The following is a 23,140-nucleotide window of genomic DNA, read 5'->3' as shown; positions in this document are numbered from 1 at the left end:
GAGACCTATAGCAACATTCATCTTTATTTCCATGTGAACTAAAGCAGTGGTTCTAACCCCTTTTCTGGTCTAGGGCCCATTGGAAATCTCAAATCTCCATCAAACTGCCTCACGCTACAGAAACATATGCATGCCCTATATGGGCCTCATGGCTCGGTAAGGCTTAGCCTACTTACTGCACTACTGTGCCACATTGTTTAATATTAATGTTATATTATCAATTTTATACAATATTAGTGTTTTGCTATTATTTGACTGTCCACTTGCAGTTGCAATATTCTCAGAGCCCACAGATTGAACCATTGCACTATAAAGACATGCAGGACAGCCAACCACCATAGCACAACGAGCACTTTGCTACTGCTGAAGGAGAGGAGAAGCCCTTCAACTGCACCCTTGCCTGCAGCAGCTGAGTTTAGTATAGAGTTAAGTGTGGAAAAACCAAAAGTAGAAATATTCCATTGTATTCTGTATATTGTATTTTAATACTATTCCAAAGTACCACTGTTTTCTACAATACTTTTAAGCATTCTGAAGCTCTCGTTTTCTACAACTAGAGCGGTGCCCGTGGGGCCTGGTGCGGTTGGGCACTGGCCTACTTGGAACGATGCAAGTTGAAAATGCATGCCCCACCCAGATATTATGCATTGGAGGCTTGGAGCCTCTACAGCGGTGCCCGTTGAGCACTGGGCCTACTTGGAACGATGCAAGTTGGAAATGCAAATATGAAGTCTATATGCAGAGCAGATGTCAGAATGATGTCAGAACAGGCCAGCTCCATATAGGCCCTGTCTAGAGCATATAGTTATAAAGGATAGAGGGCGGACTGCCCCGTGTGTCCAAATGCAGAAGTGCAACCGAGCGCTCAATGTTAAACCCCAGCGGCGCGGGGTTTCCTCATGATAAATTCAGGGGCACGCCTGCAGTTCCAGCTTTCACCACTCTGTCTCGCAGCTTCAACCGTTGGCAAGCCTTTCTGGGGGCTTGGTCTAGAGCCCGGGCAGAGGCCTTTTGTGGCGGTTCTGGACAACCGTGGGTCGGCCGCCGCCGGACTTGACACCGTTCACTGCGCCCCCTGTGGTGAAGTGGAACGCGTGTGTGTCTATATAGATAGATAGATAGATAGATAGATAGATAGATAGATAGATAGATAGATAGATAGATAGATAGATAGATAGATAGATAGATAGATAGATAGATATCTTTTTGGGGCTTTGTTTTTGATCTTTTGTGTTGCCTATAGTGCTGTAGGACTAAATGTAGGGCTGTAAAGGTATAGTGCTGTCATAATGTTCTCTTACTTCAACACATTCTAGGCCTATATATTTAGTTGAAAACCTTCAAAATAAAACATGCATCAGCGAAAATATTAGTGCATCACATTCACAGGAGACAAAATAGGAGTTCAGAAGAAGTGTGATAGCCACAGGTGCTAATTGCTGCACCAGAGCACCACCCTGTGGTTCTCTGCTTGCATTCAACATTCAACCATTGCTCATTCCACTGCTACAGTATAGGCCACCTCCTAACCTTGTTGAGCTGTCACAAAAAGCCTATAATTATGATCACAACTCAATTGTCATTTCACCGATCAGTAATCTACAAAGGTTATACAGGACGAACAGAGAGAGCATGCACACGTGTCGATTGTTCCAATTAGAACATATTAAACTGGTATATTTGTCTGATGAAGATCTGAGGAATAAAATAAAAAAGAATCCCCAAATAAATGTTATATACCAAGCAAGCTAGTGTGGCTGGTTATCATTGTAGTCTGTTACTTGTCGGTATACCTTCAGGCCCTGTCCTATAGGGCACCAGCAAAATATCCCAAAAGGACATACTGTATGTCGCTTAGCCTTCCAGCCCGCATCCTTGTTGTGGGGCGAGTAGGACCCTAGGAGAGACACAGATCAATCACTTTGCTAAAGTGTCATGACAAGCTTGTAGCCTAAACAGTGACTTTTCCATGCTATTACACTCGGTTCATACACGACTCCTATCTTTTTATGTGTGCAAAGAACATAATTGTTTCTTTGTTTATATGTGAATAGGCCAACACAACATTCTTCATAATTAATTCACCATTGTGGGGCATTTCTTAAATTCTTCAGGATTGGCCAGTACGCCATCTCCAAATAGAAGCCATTCCAGTTGATCAGAAGTTGCACATACAGTTTCGTCGCTCACTCTCTCATACAGGTACCAGCAGAAACTTGTTGGAGATGTACAGAAGGGCAGTGATGGAAGAAGTGCTTACATGTTTTTTACTTAAATCAAAGTATCAATACTACAATGTAGATTTACTTTTACACATGTTACAATTACACGTCCTGTATTAAACATGTACTTGAATAAAAGTAGCCTACAAACGTGTTAAAATATACTTAAAGTAGTGTACCAAAAGTAAAAGTACTACTCATTGTGCAGAATGTCCCATTTCACAAGTTCAAAATATAAAGAATATTTTGAAAATAACAGATCTACAAGCTCACATCAATATGTCACATGCGGTGCATTCTGAGCTTGAAGATCAGCTTACAATATAAAGCCTAATTGTTGTAGTGTAGTAAAAGTGCAATGTTTGCCTCTGAGATGTAGTGGAGTGAAAGTTTTGAACATTGTAAATACCCAAGTATAGTAAAGATTAAAGAATACCTCAACATTGTGCTGAAGTACAGTACTTGAGTACACATACTGTACTAAGTTTCTTTCCACTTTACACAATGCAAAAGGTTAATTTGTAGCTAGGTCAGTTAGTCCTCACCAGGGGGCTCACTTGAAGCAAGAGAAAAGCAATGCAATCCAGCCTGGCCTGGCCAGCAGTGTTGTATTTGTTTTGACAGCAAATTTTGATTTAGTTTTAGTCATACATAGTCTTTTGAATAATTTTAATTTAGTTTTAGTCACATTTTAGTCAACTGCATGTTTTAGTGTTAGTCGGCTAAGTCTGCAGTTGATTTAGTCGACTAAAATGTATTGTAATGGCTTGTTGAAAATAGCAGATCTACAAGCTCACAACGCGTCGCACTGTGACGTGGTGTGAGCTTGTATATCGGCTATTTTCAGCATGCAACCGAACATAAAATGACATGTCTTTAAGTCCTACTGGATCTCTTCTCCACTACCCCCCCCCCCCCCCCTAATATCTTAGTAGTTTTATTATAGTCTTAGTTTTAGTCATCGTAGCTTAACTTTTATTTCGTTTTTGTCAGTCTTTTTTACCATAGGGTGCGTGACATTGCTACATCCATTAATGGCAGGGTAACTTAAGTAAAAGTAAGTAAAAGTATCAATACTGCAATATACTGCAGACCTAAAAGGTACTCAATATGCAGAATATCCCATTTCACACATTTGCAAATGTCTAAAACGTATTAAAATCATTTGAAATTAGCAGATTGTCAATTTCTCTCCATGGAAATAAAAACGTCTGGGTTTCCGAGGCTAGTCAATTTTCAAAGAGCTGAAGGGCTGAAGTGGTTAATGTAGGTAGGCTATGTTTGTTAATAATAATAAATAAAAAAATCTGCAAACTGTTAATAATGTAACTAAAGTTTTCAAATACTTGTGGTGGGGTAAAAAGTACAATATTTGCCTCTTAGATGATGTAGGCTAATGAAGTAGATGAGTGTAAGTTTTGAAAATTGGAAATTACCTCAAATTTGTACTTACTGTAAGTACAGTACTTGAGTAAATGTACTTAGTTACTATCCACTCTGTATGTTCAGCTCTTATCTTATCATTATGCATCTCATGTTGCTGGAGTTACTGAGTTTATTGCTATACCTCTATTAAATTCATGTTGACGTGCTACAAATAAGATAGTTGTATTTCTGATACAGAAAGGCTAGACACTCCTTCAAGAAATGCAATTATAAAACTGTATTTATTTTTATCCTGTGCACAACATCTAATATGGAACTTACTTCTTTGTTGCTTGGTCCTTTTTTGTGCAAATACAAACCCAACAGATTTCAACGTTGCGTGTTCCTCAGTATCAGGACAGTCTGGATACTGTAATTTAGGTCTTACTGTAGTTTACAACAAGTCAATAATCAATCATGTCACATGCTTTAGGGAATGGCAAAACCATAAACCAAACACCATCTATCAAGGCAATCACAGTCCACACAGTATATGTAAACAAACCATTAAAGAGACATTATCCTTTTATACAGAGTTTCAAGCAACAGCAGAAACCATATAACCAGATGAAACCATGTAAATATTCCTATATTGAACGGAGAGTCTGGAAAGGTGGGGAAGAGAAGGGACATGACATGCGAGCATCCCTGGCCAGCTGCAGGAAGGAATACAGCATTTTCATTTGAGTGCGGACAGGCAAGCGCCTGGTGTGTCTCACTCTCAAGGTAACCATGAAGAGACTCAGCAGGTTTATTCCCCCCTGAGCCTGTCAAAGCCCTGAACGAGGACAAGACAAAACACAAAAAAACATCACCTGAAAAAGTTCTTTACATAAATTCAAAGTAGGCCTATATCACAACTGTATAAAAAAATAAGATAATAATAACCATATGCTGGATTTAAGAGATTGAATGCATTTAGCTGATCTGGGAGACTATTACATTTTACAGAATGTCTAGCAGAATAGACATTCTTTAATAATGCACCATGCAACTGCACCACCTCTAGGACATTGCCCTGCTCTTATCCTTATCATAGATTTGCCTTTCTATGAAGTTTTACACTTATAAAATGTCCAACTTATTCTTGTGGATAGTGAGTGGGAAGGTTAATTCCGCCTTTTCCAGAAAGCATGTTACAAATGTTGACTATATTGACTCTCAGCTCCATGCATGGCCTGTATACGGTACCTCATAAAATGACTTATTATTAACAATTATTATTAACAATTAACAAATTATGTTTAAGGTTCAAGGTTTCTTTATGGTTACATCTTGTGTGCACCTGCAAGTAGCCTACAAGTTACGTAGATTGTTAACCTTTAGCTAAACAAAAGAATCATAGAACCCATAGGTTATCTTGGACAGCTTACACCAATGAATCTTTTTTTCTTTTCTTAATTTTTTTTTTTACCTAAAGCCAAGGTACCCTACATGTTACATCAATTTTATGTGCTTGTTCCCGGCAGTGAAAAAGTAAATGTTTCAAGGAAATGTGTTATTTTTCTTTTCCAGCTACTTGATGAACACGGCACAATTTAAGCAGACCAGCATTAATCAACCGCATCACCCTTCCGCCTATTTCAACCTAATCTAGTTTACTCATTCAATTGCTGATGATCTTTCCGCTATTAACAGTTTACAATCAGAGGCATCCATGTTGCTCAATCTAATCTTGGAACAATGCCCCAGACATAAATAGAAGAAAACAGATTATAATTTTTTTTTAATCTATGTTCCTTGTTGTATGTAATTGTATGTTGTTCTATGGACCATGAGTCTGCAATAAAGACATTAATTCATTCATACAGCCTGCAGTAACGTGCAGTTGATCTTCAAGGCCTGCCCTGATCCTCTTTCTTTGCCTTTACACAGTGCCATCATTATTCTTAGTTCATGTTCTGTATGGATATTGAATTGAATTGTAAAAACGAAAAAAGGGAAGAAAAAAATATATATCCATGCGTATTGTATTGGTTTCAATTTACATTTGATGTAAAAGCACTCATATAATATACTGTTAAGTTATGTATTGACTATACATTATAATATAGTAGAATATAATGTAACATGTAAATATAACAATGTATTCACCACAGTGAATACTATAGTATATCCATAATTCACCACTCTCCCAACCCCCCCCCCCCCCCCCCCCCCCCCCCAATGTTTTAGCTCACTGTTGTGGCTCTTTGTTGGTTCCAAACATTATAGCCAACAAACCCACTGATGCACCCAGGGACTATGGATGTACGCAGATATAAGAAGTAGTTGTCCACAGGTTCAATGTCATTGTAGTTTGTATTTACTTTCCTTTAAAGTGCAGTGATGGTACATTACAAGCATTTGTCTCTTCTGTGTTGTCTGTCTGTCTGTCTATCTATCTGTCTATCTGGTAAAACTGGTTTGTCCACCAGGTGCATGCCGCTCCCCAATCACCCAGGCCTACATAATGCCCTCTCTCAATCTAACTACAACAATTGTGATGATAATAATAATAAATAGACATACTAAACAGTGAGGATGGCTTCTACACTCACCTTTTCGCTTTCACACGGTTGTTTTTGTGTTTATGATTAATGTTACATTGCTGCATCTTTAAATGGCCTATTTCTTCTGGTCATTTCTTTGTGCAGTAACAGTTGGGGTCAGCACGCGGTCAGGATGGGGAATGTATAGGGCAGGGTGGGGGAGGGGAGCTTAACATCTTAAGCCTTGGATAAAATTCCAAGATCCTGATCTTTTATTATTTATTAAAAATAAATGTCACCTTCTATGTCCCCTTACCACATTATCACACTTATTAAGCTGCCGATTATCCCGATTATTCCCAAACATTTCACCAAAATATTTTTTTAAATCTTTAGAAATAATATATGTTTTTAAATTGAAGGAAACGTATAAAAGAGTTTATTTACTGGCAAGTCACGATACATTAAAGTGTATCCACGACCCACTGTTTTGGAACCACGTGGTGTACACTGATCCATCACTCACACAACTGCTCTGTGGCTGTCGTTCATTCTAGCACACTGGTTCTCAAACCTTTTCATGCCAAGGACCCCATGCAACTTGATATGTATTTGGCCCCCATCTCAAAAGGTTGTGTGTCAGGGACCCCCAGAAGAGAAGATTTATGTTACCCATTCTGACCTGAGATCAGATTCATACGAGGTTTCCGCCGGACACACACTGGTCTGATGAACCCATTCTGACCTGAGATCAGATTCTAAAAATGTCAGTCGCTCTTCGATTTTTCAAAAATAGCAGACCTACAAGCTCGTATCGCGCCACTCGGTGGCGCGATATGAGCTTGTAGATCTGCTATTTTTAAATAGCTAAAGCATAACATGATGCTGACACCAAAATGGGTGCCCGGTCAGAATGGGTTAAAAGGTTATCAAAAGTATTCAATATTTTCCCAAACATTTTCAATGTGTTTCAAAAATGTTCACAAATAGCAGATGCACAAGCTCTAAGATTGTCATTTTTGAATAGCCAATGTTATGGATAAAGTGGGTAAAATGATTGTGCTACATTTCCTACTTTGACTGGGGACCCCGTCCCCCTCTATTTTATACTTTCAAAATGTTAAATAGTGCAAATTAAATGAGTTACTTTCACTATTGTTGAAACTGTTTTGGACAACTTTATTGTCACATCACAGATTTACAGGTGAAAAACAGTGGGTGACAAAAAAGTTCCATTTGTTATTTCCATAAGAGAAAGGGAAGAACAAAGGGGGCAAGGGGAAGAGAGGGAGTGAGCTCAATAAAAACAGACAAACTATCTACATATTTATACACCATATATCTATATGGTGCGGTACTAGAAACGCCCCAAGACTGAATACGCAGAGAAAAGGATGGGGTGGAGCATGCATACAGGAGGAGTGACATCCACACTGTAACTTAGATGACCGTCTTGCTGTGGAATATACAAGTGGTGGCTGAAAAAAGTGTATGAGAATGAGGTAAGAACCTTCCACATGTCCTATTTGTATAGTTTAATCATTAAGTTAAATATATTCTAAATCGATTTTAAACACTTAAAAATAATAACAAAGATAATTCCATGCAGGTCAGTAACAGGTCATAAATGAGTCATTTCAGAGCTGAAGTTAATAGGGTTGCTTTATCCCTCAAACAATTACAATTGCAATTCAGGCTTTAGCAGACGCTCGTATCTGTAGCAAGTTAAATAATCACATGATACAGTACATAGAATGCAGAGAGAGTGTACTGCCTAAAGAAACCAGGTACAGTACAGTGGTACACCATGAACATATAGCATCTGTCAAAAACTGCACACTTGGTAAAGATGGTCAATTCATAATGTTATCTTTAGTTATCAATTGGTCCATTTCCAGTTGAAATAAAACGGACTCGAATCTATTCCCTCTAAATCATGGAATGTGGGTTCTTTGTTTGAAATGGTCTTTGCATTTGCTATGATCTTGAAAGAATTGTGATAATGCAATGATTTGTTAACCTATTTCCTGCATTATGTGCTAGGGTACTAGTCAGGCATTTGTTGCACAGCTAATTTCTTCATAATAAACAAATACAAGTCTTTTCATTTTCCATTTAGTCTACTGTATAAGACCAGAACTGCCCCTTCATAAGTACACATTCTATCGATCAAATCGAATCTACCATTCCATTACCAAATTATTGTTTAAATTACATTTTTGCGCACTGTTCAAAAAAGTAAAAGTAAATTATTGTGATCTTTTATTCACACAGCCTCTTGCATAATTCAATTGGTAGTAATTTAGTTACACCTCTATGAACGTCAGAGAGGCACATTTACGTACGGTATGTAAACATTGACTGAGACAGTGATTCAAAGGGTACACCGGCTACATTTATAATTATGTTTTGTATTTGCCGCATCAAAAGTGCCAATGTTACTCATGGGAATTGTAGTAGTTTGACAGGTTTTTTTCTTCAAATGACTACAGAACATTTAGTTTTTGTTGTAACTGACAGGGGCAAATTAACGCATCCAAGATGTGGTTGTTGAATGAATGTAATCATTATCTCGTCCTGCCACTAAGGTCTTGAAATTAGCTTTCCCATTTCTAAACCTTATGCAATGTATTAATTTTCTCACAAGCTTGCACTGTCTACAGTAATAATTTCCTCTTTCCTTGCAGGGACTAATGACTGCCAGAAAGTAATGAGATAACCAAAACATTAATCAGAAAGCAACCAGACAACCAAAACATTAATCTGTATATTTGTGGCACAAGGGGCACAAGTAGAAAAAGAGAAAACACTTAAGTTTGGCAACTTTAACCATCTAAGACGATTGCCTACTGGGGTAAAGAAATGTCCGACTTCTTCGACAAACTCAACAGATGCAGCGAAGAGTCAACATGCAACGATTCTCGTTTAATTTACAACAGCACCATTTATGACCTGAGTTTTCCTGGTGATGGCTCCGCCTGGCTACAGACAGTCATCTCTGTGGTCTACTTTGTTGTGGCTATAGCCGGGATGCTGGGGAACCTCCTGGTGATGTATCTGCTGTATTCCACAAACACCATCACCAAGGGCACCATCAATCTCTTTGTGTTCAACTTGACTGTGGCTCAATTGCTGTTTTCCCTGGCCCTGCCATTTTGGGCAGTAGATATCGCACTGGACTACAACTGGCCTTTTGGTAAGGTCATGTGCAAGGCCGTGTCTTTGCTCACAGGGCTTAACGTCTATGCCAGCTGCTTCTTCCTGACTGCCATGAGCTTGACTCGGTACTGCTCTGTCGCGACTGCCCTCCATCCTTCTGCTCCCATGTGCCGCAGCACGGTTAGCTGTTCCCAGGTGGCCGTGGTGATCATCTGGGCTGTTGCACTTGTGGCCGCCATGCCTAGAGCCATATTCGCCGACCTGAGGATTGTGGGCATGAGCAATGACACAGCATGCCTGCTCCTCTTCCCAGATGGTACAGCTTGGCTTGGAGTAAACCAGCTCCTGAGGGTGGTGCTGGGATTCTTGCTGCCCTACCTGGTTATCATTCTCTCTTATTTGCTTCTGCTGCGTTTCCTCTGCCGGCATAAAATGAAGGGGATCAACCCTCGGCGAAAGGCCCATGTTTCGAGGTCTGTGGCAGTGGTGGTACTTTCTTTCTGTGCTTGCTGGTTCCCATACAACGTCCTCACCTTTTGGAGTGTCCTGATCCAACTCGACATCGCAGATATCACTCCCTCATTTTATTTTGTCCAAACATACTTTTTCCCCCTGGCCAATTGCCTGGCCTTCACCAGCAGCTGCTTCAACCCTGTCATCTACTGCCTAGTTCGCAAAGAATACCGCGTGGCTCTTCGGAATCTGGTGGCCATTATCTGCCTGGGTAAAATGAATCTCAAAGAGGGCCAGGGACAGGGTCAACAGCTGGCCATTGCTCTCAACACCTTGGACAGTCAGACTGTCCAATCTGAGATAAAGAGATATTAGTTAGTACAGTGTGTAGCACATTCCACCATCAATGAATATGCCATAAAGCCACTTGCCATAATGTATAAATCATTAAGTCATTGTATCATTAGAATACAACATATGCTGTATATTACTAGAGGTACAAGAACTTGTAATGTAAAGTGTAGCTACTGTACTTTGAAACACATAATTATGCTGGTCTCGAAGAACAAATGGCTTGTACAGTGAAACAGTTATAACAGTTAACAGATACAGGTTTAGCTGTCTTTAAAGGAGAACAAGGAATATGGTTATATAAAGTTTTGAGTCTCTGTTGTCGAGATCCTAACTTCAGCTTGAGAGCAGGTATACACTATAAGAACTCTGGATTGGTCTGAGGTGTGTACTACGTCACTCATCTGTGCTTTACATGTTTTGTGGTCTCTAGTGTGTGAATTTCATTTCTTTATTTTATAAGCTATAAAACTCTATTTCATCCTTCATGTCATGCAATCAGTACAGCAAAAAGTACAGCATTAAAAAAAACAAAGTATAAGACAATGAGGTGTTTTGTGACAATGGTGATGTTAATACCCATTATTTGGAGTACGGGTGCACAGTGCAACTACCGAGGCATTGTATATTAAGTTATGTAAATAAAGAAAATGTCTGGTTAATTAACTTGTTCTCTGCACATCTCTCATACCAAGGCAAAACGGACTAAACATACCATGGGAGAAATTAATTATTTTAGCATTATTTAATAATATATTCATTGTATTAATGGATTATTATTGTTAACTGCATAATGATTATGTTATTCATTAAATGCCAAAGCCATACAGATTAAGTAAACTTGTTGCTGTAATAATGTGTATTATAATGGGGTTAACTGTTATTTTTCATGATCTAACTAATCGTATTACAAGAAGATGGTCTCAGAATATTTGTTACTTGGACGAATTACTATGAGCTGCTATATTTGTAGCTAGAAGAACTCCAGCGCTATTAGGAGTCATTTACTGTACATGTACTGTACATAAACCAGAGTATTTACAGTATAGTTCATATGATAGCAGCCACATTGACGCCATCTAGTGCCCTTGAAATCTACTACCCAACATTGATGCATGAATGACCCATGTACTATGTATAGAAAGGGGTGCATACTTAGTTTAGACTATAGTCATTGGTTAGACATAAGGGTTGGGAGAGGATTAAGGTTAAATGTTGTATAACACTGCTAGAATGAAATAATATATACACTCAAATTCAATATGGGTTTGAGTGTTTGTCTAGTCAAGTGTCTACACACATTATCTCAATCTAACATAGATGCTTTGGTTACATTTGAGCATTATGGAATTATTCTGCATGAGCTTTTGGAACTCACTTTATGACAGTTATTGTGTTGTTATGGAAAGCTTATAGATAACGCTACATTTTCTATTAATCAACCCTGTAGTTAATATTCATCTACTTATCCTGGTACACATCTAAGACACAGATCTGCCACAAGGTAGCATTGTTGGTCAACTTTTGTAATTCATGTAGCACTGGATAGGGAGTCTCTTTTGGAATGTTTGAGTATACATCCGCTTTTCCTTCGCTCTTCATGTTGCTGGTGAGATTCACAGAAAAACAAATCAGCTGTACCGATCTAAAGAAAATGAGTTATGGTTTTATATGGATTCATTAATTTATTGAAGGGGGGGGGGGGGGGGGGAGGGGGGGGGGAAACACCTGAGGAAAAAAATGATACATTCCGTGTTCAAACTAAACAAACCATATCGATCAAATATTAGTAACACTAATAATAATTATAATAATAATTACAAGAGTATGCATACCTAGACTAATTACCATTATGAATTAAACTACCAACATTTATATAACATCCACCATACAACATCAGAGTTTTGGAGTATATGGCTTATCCAAGGGGCATGGCTTATTTCAAAACAAATGTCAAATAAATTAACATATAACAACCAGGAGGCCCAAGTCGATAAAAAAATAATATCACACTGGGTCAACTGTGACACAAAAGATCAGTTGTGCAGAATATAGCTGCCAAGAAAGAAATATTTTTAAGGGTTTCACTCTTAATTCACTTGAAGAAAATGCATTACTGTATATATGTATTTATCAATTATTATTCTAAGTAAAATGACAGATCTTATTTTGTAAGTAAAGGTGTTCACCTGATGGTTTCATATAAATTATTCTAAGTAGACCTTTATTCCTGCGACAGCTGTGACTCCTGATGTATACTTCATATTTATACTGTCATATAAAAGGTGTCCCGCACCAAAATGAGCCAATCTAAAAGGTCACGAGTCACGACGCATTGCAACGTAACAACGCATTGTGAGCAATTTTTGGGTAGCTGTCATATGATGGGGCGTAGCTAAATTAGGCAAAATTGGTTAATGTGTTCAAATGATGGAAATCCCACTTTGGAATGGACCGCTTGTCTATTTAGGACAAAACAATGAGGTATATGCTAAACATTTAAATGAATGACATTTAAATAGTGACTGCCTGATCTGCACAATCCATCCAAATAATTCAATATACCTCAAGGGGCTGCTTCAACCATTGCCACTTGTCAAACACTATAAGGAGTGTGTGCTTTAGTACTTAGCCTATGTGCTCTATAGCATTATCTGTGTTACCATTAGGTAAACACAATTAATGGAAATGTATTCACAATCAAGTATTTTCCCAGGCTGTATAGAGTACAGTAAAGCCCCGATCTTTAAAGGATGACTTCAACCATTTTTGACCCATCTTCATATAATTGGTCCTCACAATTGCTCATGATAGAACGGTACCATATAATGAGCATTAGGACCAGTTATATGAGGATAGGAACATGGGTGAAGTCATCCTTTAATGCTAACAGACAAGCGAGATGACATGATTGGAGGTATAGTGTGTAGCCTACAATTGCACCCTAATTCAGAATGTGTTCAGTTTAACTCTCAAGCAACCTATGCTTATACAGGAGATTTCAATATACTTTTGACGAAATGGAAACAAGTGCAGTATTTAAAAAAAATACTGTATTACAATGTGCATCGATAAAAGCATCAAAATAAAATGTCTTAAAACTGCAATCTAGTATCATGTCTCTTGCACTGTATGCTAGCATGTAGTGTTGGTAAGTAACAAGAGTAAAGTAACGTAAAAAGTTAAGTAAAGTTACTTAATTATTAAGAGAAATAATTAAGAAGATATTACAGTCACTTTTCCCCAAAAGTAACTAGCTACAATGTTCTTGTACTTTGGTCGTAGCGTGTAACGTAATTTGGGAAAATTTACAGTAGCGTGTAACGCAATTTGGGAAAATTTACAGTACAGTTGGCGGGCGGCAGTAGCTCAGGCAGCTCAGGGGTAGAGTCGACGGGAACCGCAAGGTTGCCAGTTCGAACCCGGGCTCCCTCAGAGTTAGTCAGTGTCGAAGTGTCCTTGAGCAAGACACTGAACCCCTAATTGCTCCCGATGTGCAGGTTACAATTTACAATTTAGGCATTTAGCAGACGCTCTTAATCCAGAGCGACTTACATTAAGCGAGAACAAAAATCATGGGAATACATCACAAAAAAGCATTTATCATAAAACATGCGTAAGCTAAGAAAGTAACAGTGGAATATCTATATTATGAGACTATACTCACTATACTAGACTATACTAGGTTGGTGCTTTGCATGGTTTCCTCTGTCATGGTGTATGAATGCTTGTGTGAATGGATGAATGTAATGCACAATGTATGTAAAGTGCCCTGGATAAAGGCACTATATAAATGCACCATTTACCATCTGGTGTTTCCAGCACACCTTGACTGTCCCATCTAAGACATTCAAAACATAAGTTGACAACACTCAGGGAAAAATGCCTGGGTGGACAGTGGTGTGGACACAGCCCCTAACAAACAACAAAGTGCAGTAAGTTGAGGACCCAAGTCTAACTTTACCCGCAGTGAATAAAGAGTGTCCCTCATCTCATTTAAAAGTCCATAAAGTTAATGGATTCTGTTCCGATCTTTGTGCCAAGTTGCCAACATTATACCCACGCCACCCCGTCACTAAAGCATTCTCAGTCTGAAATAGTATTAATTTAACTCTGTTACACATTTGGACAATGTAACGAAAAAGTCATAGAACAAGTTACTTTTGTCTTTGAGTAATAAGTAAAGTAATATTACTTTTGAAAAGAGTAACACATCATATATTCCCTTTTTTCAGTAACAAGCTCAACACTGCTAGCTTGAGTAGAAAGCTTGCATGTTTGCCATTACTGGTCATTTCATTTACTCTGATTACAGCAGCTTCCATCCCGTAAGCAGCATAGTCACACGAATGACTCTGGATTGCAGGTTTACAATTTTATAAAAGAAAAACATTTAACATGAAATTATAACTTTCTATTCAGTTAGAAAGAAAGTCTGTTTAAAGGCAAGAGGTTAGGATTAGTAATATCAACCAGGAAATCTGCAATATAAATTATTCCAGCCCACATATAGTTAACCAACACACTGCTTATTAATTCACTAAACTATTAAAATACACAATATACAAATTGCCTTACAAGTTACAAATTTGTATTAGTATTTTGTATTGGGCCATGTGGCACAGACTATAAGGCAGTCAACTCATATGTACATATATAGTACATGTCCCTGCTCGGAGAAACAACATTGTGCTATTCTTCGTCTTTGTGTCACTCTCTCTTCTGGCTCCCTACCCTTTTCACTACATCTTTTAATATATTCTTGTTGTATAATGAGCAACGTCTTCCAAAACAAAAAAGGAAGATTTGGCAGGTCAAGTAAACAAAATGGTCATTGTCAAATTTGAGCTGGTACACTCATACTATAGCTGAATACCACTTAGACATTCTGAAATTCTTTGAACGTTTCCTTGCAAAAAAAAGCACATGCAGAACTGTTGCACATCTACGCCGCATATTAAATACAATGAGTAATTTGCTACTTGCTAAAGTAATGTGTTTGCTCTATGTAGCATGTTTATTATTAGAATTAAGAGATTTATGTCACACCTTTCAAAGCAATGTAATTTTTTTTACAAATAATAATAATAAAAAAGTGCTGTACAGGGTATCCGGTGGTGCAAGGGTAAAGTTTCTGCCCACCTCTGTGGAGAGTACTGGGGTTCCATTCCTCGGCAGTGCCTCCGGTGTGGCCGGGCACTCCGATGAACACAACTGGCTGTGTTCACGAGCGTAAACGTGGCAGGGGAAGGAATTCTCTGTCATTGCACTAGTAATCTTCTACAGGTTGGTCGTGGGTGGCTGTTCTGCAGGAGAGCATGGTCCCCTGCATCTGTTACTCCCTCTCTGTGAACTGTTTAGTGTCAGGTGGAAAGAAGGTGCCGGCTGACGTCGTGTGTATATCGGAAGAGACGTGGTTGTTGTCTAAAACCCGCCCAAGACCAATCTGTAGGGGTCAAAAGTGACAGGTGCTATAAACATGAAGGGAATTGGCAGTGACAAAAAGAAAGTTCGTAAAACAATAATTGCTGCACAATAATTAAGTAAAAGCCAATAGCACTTAAATACAAGACATGAAAAGAGGATTACTACATTAAAATAATATTGCCCAATATAACAAGCAAAAACTAAATTATAATGACCCAGAGTCCTCATAGCCATTCTTACATACTCAAGACCAGTGGTAAGGAGAAAAAAAAAGAAACATCTGTTGTCAAAATTAATTCCACATTTCTTGGTAATAAAATATGGAGGGAGAAGAGATGGATGCCCCACCTACCAAGTGTAGCTACAGTGCCATTAAGAAATAGTGGGTCCCATGATAATACGCTAAAAAAGGTAGCATACAGTATTAGAAAAGTAAGAGCTACATTTTCATCTCAAGTGTGTGTGTGTGTGTGTGTGTATATATATATATATATATAGTAATTGTTAAGAAAAGGTTCAGAAGCTATGAGTAATACTTGGAGATTTGGAGACAGCTGAATTCAACACATTGCTTTAGGTCAGAATTTACAGTATTGAAGAAATATTGATAAGTGAGGTGGTTGAGATTGACTACATTTGAATAACTTATATTTGAGTGAAAATGTAACGCATTTCAAAATTGTCCTTTTAACCCTAGAACACAATGTCTATTTATTTATTTATTTTCATAATGTTGCTGATGTCTGATGTGGGTGGGTCCTTGGGTAGCTTCATGATGCTCAGTGTCATCATAGAAGGTAGGGTTGTTTCCTTCCACATCCCTGTGGAACTATGCGACTATGAGCACCAGTATGACTATGAGTACCAGTAGGGCGGGGCACTGTTGTGCCAGAATCAGAGAGAGAGACATAGTGCTGCACTGTTGCCTGCTAATGAGAGAGAGAGAGAGAGGGGGGAGAGAGAGAGGGGAGTTGCACCACTCAGTTCACATGGGTGTGATATTTTTTCTCCTACAGGCACCATTTTACTGGACCATTCTCAGATGTCCCAGCAATGGGTGGACCAAAGTTCCCTAATCCATAATTCCCTTTTCGGAAAATATCTTTTCAAATAATACCCACATTTTTCACCATCTTTCCCCCCCACGATAGGGCCCCCTATCATCGGGTAAAATAATACCCGAAAAAATTGTGATGGTTGGACAAAAGTTGGGTTTAGTGTTCTAGGGTTAAGAAATGCATTTCTACAACATTTTATAGCAAGTAATTACTCAATGAATGTACCTTTTCTAAATGATTGCATTTGAATACAACACGTTTGATTTTGTGAGCACAGCTCCTTACTTGGGCCCTCTATTTGAGCATTGTAGACAGCAAATGATGAGCCGTCGCATGTTATTAGGCATCGCCATGTGGGATAGTAGTAAAAACATCAAAAGACTATACATTCTGCCAACAGAACCTTACGCGAGAAGCCAGTTTCTCCTAGTTAGTGATTCCATCTTCTTTCCCAACGTCTTGCACAAACTGTATTTGTCTGCTTAAATAAAGACAAATATCAGTTCAATATTGCCATGGTTGTGGCATTGGCTTACATTTCAGTCAATACATGTTTAGTTTTTTGTTTTCAAGCTGATTGTCAACTTCTAGTACAGGCAAAGTTTTGAGTATGTGCAAAGTGTTAGACAAATGCTCAAAGACTCCCGCTGGTCTCCGAGCAAGAATTAGGCAGGTGGAGTGTCTCTTATTTGTGTATTTTGCGGTAGGATCGGAGCCTCCTTGAACATGGATCATAATCAGCTCAGCTTATATCTTTTTTGGGCAGTCAGGATCCTGGGTGCCCACCGTATAAGTTGAGAGGCTAAAGGGAGAGAAGAAGTATGGATCTTAGTTATGTGGTTCTCTGAGAAGTTGCTGTTCACACATATTAATTGGGCAGTCCCTGGGTGTATAGGAAGGACCGGCATGCATGAGAAATGAGTGTTTAAAACTCTGCATCAAGGGAATTCAAAACTGCCGTAGGGCTGAGGGACTGCTTTGGATAAGTCAAGGATAGCTTACAAAATTAGTTAAATTAATTTGAAAACATTAAGCTGCTTCATTGCACACGTTTTACATAAAATAAATTATTTAACTGTCTGGAGTCGCGTCCTCACAAAAATATAATTATAACACAATTAGACAATTAAAATATTCAACCCCAGGTTCAATCCTTCCCTCTAGTCTAGCCCATATCTCACTTTTTTATTGTTGTAGTTACAGGTTATGTCCCTATTATATGGCAAACATTCAGTAAAATCATACCTGTGTAAACGGAGCGGAACAACTATACATACTTTACTGTATTACTCATACTACTTGTACTGTACTGTACTACTCACTGTTCTTGTACTGCACGGGTACTGTACTCTGTGCTGTACTATACTAGTCGAACTGTACTACTCCGTATTGTACTGTACTACATATTGTAGTAACTGTACTGTATTATTCTGTACTATACTGTACTACTCCGTATTGTACTGTACTAGTCCATATTGTACTGTACTACTCTGTATTGTACTACTCCGTAATGTACTGTAATACTCCGTACTGTACTGCTCCGTATTGTACTGTACTACTCCGTACTGTACTGCTCTGTATTGTACTGTACTAGTCCATATTGTACTGTACTGCTCTGTATTGTACTACTCCGTACTGTACTGTACTGCACTACTTTGTATAGTACTACTCTGTATGTACTATAATACTCCCTAATGTACTACTCGGTAATATACTACTCTGTATTGTACTACTCCGTAATGTAAATGTACTACTACTACTCGCTATTGTACTGTACTGCACTACACTAATCATACTGTGCTGTAGCGTATTGTACTAATTGTACTGTACTCCTCCCTGTACTGGCCTCTGTGTGTGTGTGTGTGTGTGTGTGTGTGTGTGTGTGTGTGACTGTGTCGCTGCTCAACAGTGCCATCCCGTGGTATTGGCGAGGTGTTTCATCTGTCCGTGCTCGGACAGATGGATAGGCATACTGTACATACATAGGGGCACACATAGCTGCGTAATGGAGCGGAGGCGCCACTCAAAAATAGTAGATACTCTCACAAAGATAAGCTCACAATTGTGATATAGTAAAATGACCAGATCATTTGCAGGTGTTAAACAGAAATTTAAGATTTAGAAATAAGGTGCATGAGCATAGCAGCTGGTGTATACAGTTCATGTCATAGGCATTAGAGTATCAGTGTCTTGTACATGAGATTAAGGTGCTGCAGGTTATCGGCAAGTGTCAAGTTCAACCTCATAGTCCTCGAAAGGTTGAACTTGCTTGTGGTATGGTATATAATCCTCAGGTAGGTCCATGAGGAAAGTCTGAGGCCAGATTGACAGGCGGTGCCACAGTGGACATGTCTTGTTCAACAGTCTGATGGTAGTCGGGTGAAAGTTGTTCATAAATCTGGTGGTCTTGCCCTCGATAGTACGGTAGGCCTAGGTCTCCTTGCCCTGCCTCTTCTTGTACAGTTCCTGTAGCGCGCCACACTGTATGTTTTTCTTTTCTCGGGTAGTAAAGTTTCTATTCCAGGCTGTAACACAGATTGTACTACAACAAGCACCATTGAAAGTGTCCTGTCAGGCTGAGGATGCGAGGACTAACTCTGTACATCTTGTGTGTGTTCCAATTGAGCTCCTCCTCGATGTGTACTCCAAGGAACTTGAGCTCGCTACGAGTGTCCATCTCTCCCTTATAACCAGACAGTGGCCTTGTGGTTAGTGTCTGCGGTAACGTGCGTGACTAATTGTATGATTTTGACTATAAGACGATGAGATTCATATCTTCTGTATGACGATACAATTGAATACCGAGCGATCCATTTTGACTTGATTCAGTGCGATTCAATGTGATACGCTGTAATATATGATGATGTTAATTTATTTCATTATCAATTACAATTTGTCAGTGGTATGGTTATAATATGCAGTGTACAGTCAGTAAACAATGTGCAGTATGGTAAAATGGCATGTACAGTATTCTGTCAGTACAGTACAGTACAGTACACACTGTCAGTAGACAGAGTAAAATAAAATGGGCTATCGATGTGTGGCCAAGTTGTGATTGGTAAATGTTTACTCTCTGTGTCTTGCCTATTCTTGCTTGTTGTTGTACTAACATCCACAGTGCACTTGTCACCCACGTCTTCCAAACGTTTGAATTTAAATATCGTGGTGTGCTGTAAATAGGCTCTGCGTTTGTGTCTGCAAGTGCTCTTTTGAAAAAGGTCAATGTTAGATCAGAGAGTCTTCCAAAGCATCTACGTTTTACAGTCAGGGGTCCGCCTATCAGTGTAGTAGCGTAGTTAACGTTAATTCGTATTTGTATCAAATATTTTTTACACTCCTAGTGTAATAGATTGGACTTCATCTCCATCCTTTAAGTTCAACCTAAAAAATGGTTACTCGACAACCAAACTTGTGACCATGAATGGTCTAATAGTCTAGTAGTGCACCTTGACAGCGTACTGTATCCTAGATTACCGTACTTGAAAGCAATAATGCACGAGTTACTTTAGTTACAATTTTGTATTGCCCTTTAAAAATGCTGCAAACCATATAGATGCACTGTATACCTTGTACTTTTGTTTCTCGAATGTTTGTTTTTATGCCTTGTCTCATACTGTACCGGAAATGTAATGTGCCTGACTGTTGCATATATTTGTAAATGTTCATGAATATGCTCTGTCCCGTCAAAATAAACAAATAAAGTAAAGTAATGAAGCAGCAATAATATTCCCCTTGCTATTGTCCTGCAGCTGAAGGCCGATGGTTTCAGCACAGAAACCCTGGCCATAACAAAGACAATGGGATCTGCTCTTGGATGGCCTCGTAAAAGTTTGCATTTGAAGTATTTACAAATATACAGTAAGTATTCTAAAAGGTGTAAACGCAAGAAGTCATGCAACACAAATAATAAAAACAGACCTGTCATGATTCAAACCTTAATATCGGCACTCCCTCTCAGCTCATCCTCTACTACCATGAGTCTGGGAACAAAAAGATACAAAACAACACACATTGATTCACAAATACCAAGTGTCCATCATTGTTGAATGCAATATCATTGACTTACAGTAGCAGTACATGGTACTGAAATGAATATCTTTGACTTAGCATTACATGGCTAATGGAGATATACTACAGCTATATATGGCTATTGGCTACATGCGTTCATGTTTCATCAAAATACTGAGTTAACCCATTCTGAACGGGTACCCAATTTGGCGTTGGCACTATGTTATGCTTTAGCTATTGAAAAACAGCAGATCTACAAGCTCATAGCGCGCCACCGAGTGGCGCGCTACGAGCTTGTAGGTCTGCTATTTTTGAAGAATCGAAGAACGACTGTGACATTTTTAGAATCTGATCTCAGGTCAGAATGCGTTCATCAGACCAGTGTGTGTCCAGTGGAAACCTCGTAGGAATCTGATCTCAGGTCAGAATGGGTTAACCAGCTGCTTCTATAGAGCAAGTCCTGACGTCACGGTCAGTAGAGGGCGTCAGTCCCCAAGTTCGTGTACTTTCTATTTGCATTGTAATCTCCATAGGGGGATTTTAGATCGCCTGTGTTTGAAAAATAAACCGATCACCCTGGCCTTTTCACTCATATGGACATGAAGCATCGACTGAAGGTGGAAATGTACAAATATACCCAAAGAGTAACAAAATAAGCGTTAGAACAAGTCAAACAACCCAGAGACTACATTTCCGGGTAGGCGGGTGCCTGCCCGTCGCACAACAGAAACTGAATGTTAATTACGTTTATTTAGATTTAGATTTTATTGATATTTAATGTTTCGTGGTTAGTACGAGTCGAGTCACCACCAGCTGAGCTTACGTCAACGAGGAATCTCAGGAACGCAATGTGTTGACAGCTGGGCGTGACGTATATTAGCAGCGACATTGCCTTCATATGTAGTTTCAAGGCTTTTGCGGCCACATTAATTCCATTTTCTCCAGAAACTGGCTGTATCAAATATGAATGGACATCATTAACGACGCACAGCCACTCCCCTGACAGAAAGGCCGGGGTGGTCGGTTTATTTTTCAAACAGTTCTTATATGAAGCGACCTAAAATCACCCTATGGAGATTTCACTGCAAATAAAAAAAATACATGAACCTGCGTATTGGCGCCCTCCACTGAAAGTGACGTCAGACTTCGGTGCTCTATTGCTTGGAAGTAATTGTGCATAAACGTTCTTTGCTTGCAGCTTTGCAGTTTTGAATTAGACAAATTGCATGCTTTCGGCAAAGAAAACAACGAACTCATACAGAATCCCCTTGGCTCGTTAATAATGAGCTGGGAATCTACAGCTTTTTTATTTCTTTTTTGAGCGGTGCCTCCGCTCCATCACGCAGCTATTTGTGTCCCTATGTATGTATGTCCGTCCCAGCACAGATGAGCACGGAATGAGCACGGAAAGTTGCAACACGATAACTCTGTCATTTCTCGACTGTTTCGGACACGGGAAGGCTCGCCAGAACCGGGCCGGCCACCTGGCCATATTCCTGGGGGTCCGGATGGTCCCCTGTGTCCCTAATTATGTATGTATGTACTGTATGTCTACGCGTCATAGCATGGATGAGCACGGAAAGCTGCAACACGATAACTCTGTCATTTCTCGACCGTTTCAGACGCGGGAAAGCTCGCCGTACCGGGCAGGCCACCTGGCCACACACTACAGTAGCACCGCTCACTTCACACAGGTGTGATTTTTCACAGTTGATCGGAGCCACAAGGAGGGGAAATTAGTTAAAGGAGAGGTAGTGTATGTTAAAAATGATAGAGAAAAACTACAAGCTCACAACACATTTCATCGCAGTGAGTTGTGAGATGTAGATAGCTATTTTCATTTTTTTTAAAGCCTTTTCAGTGGGGAGCGGGGGTAGCACAACCAGAGGCTATGGCATGGAACATGACCCATTATAGGCAGCTGGTGTGGCTCGACCAGCTTGTGCACTTTCTACATTGGCATAGACCTCTCACAGCACCATGGTTCATGACTTGTGTGGTATATGTGAACATTTTTAAATAGGCTAATTTTATTAGTTTTCTTAGTCTTGAATTTTAGGTCAATACTTGACCTTTTTTTACTGTTGTTTATTCTCTTCTGTTTGTACCCTTTTAGTAATTAACATGTGCTCTTTTTTATTGTTTCTTGTCATCTGTATAGGGGACTACGGTTGGAAACTAGCATTCTTGCTAAATCCAGTGTATTTACAAGGAATTGTATGTGTTGTGTTCATGAATATGTGCCGTCCCTCTCAAATAAACGTGTTTCCTGTCAATACTGCGAAAGGAAATCTCCCGTACACCGTCTTCAAATGCAAGAAAGTTCGGTTAGCTCTTTATTAGGCTAACTCCATTACTCCATTCCAAACTGGGAAAGCATCTGTGTGATTTAGCTATAAATATAGCAACATACGTTTTTCAGAAAACTCTTGGGATTTAGAACAGTGGTTTAGAACAGGCCATCCATATTCAACCGCTTATCTGGAATCGGTCATGGGGGCAACAGTTCCAGCAGAGAGCTCCAGCCTGAGCAACATTAGTCACTTCCTCCTGGGGGAACCCGAGG

At 39.3% G+C, this 23,140-nt stretch overlaps 2 protein-coding genes across 2 annotated transcripts in view; one reads left to right on the top strand and one right to left on the bottom strand.

Moving 5' to 3' along the window:
- Positions 1–8,980: 8,980 nt before the first annotated feature.
- Positions 8,981–10,105, top strand: LOC310872070 (relaxin-3 receptor 1-like; the record flags this gene model as incomplete). Its single annotated transcript, XM_083783765.1, has 1 exon — positions 8,981–10,105. One exon carries the CDS (start codon positions 8,981–8,983, stop codon positions 10,103–10,105), a length of 1,125 nt encoding a protein of 374 aa, XP_083639891.1.
- Positions 10,106–17,218: 7,113 nt separating this feature from the next.
- Positions 17,219–23,140, bottom strand: part of syngap1a (synaptic Ras GTPase activating protein 1a) — a 32,702-nt gene continuing 26,780 nt past the window's right edge. The window contains exons 19-20 of the mRNA XM_083766915.1: positions 20,485–20,546; positions 17,219–17,368 (exon numbers count right to left, since the gene is read on the bottom strand). Coding sequence (XP_083623041.1) covers positions 20,495–20,546 — 52 coding nt within the window. The 3' untranslated portion in view covers positions 17,219–17,368; positions 20,485–20,494. The remainder of the gene's footprint in view (positions 17,369–20,484; positions 20,547–23,140) is intronic.

This window comes from Protomyctophum parallelum (assembly GCF_964188405.1).
Source record: "Protomyctophum parallelum genome assembly, chromosome: 1".
In the NCBI taxonomy this organism is placed as follows: domain Eukaryota; kingdom Metazoa; phylum Chordata; class Actinopteri; order Myctophiformes; family Myctophidae; genus Protomyctophum; species Protomyctophum parallelum.
Note: the sequence above shows the minus strand (reverse complement) of the source record. Positions and strands in the feature narration are given on the sequence as shown.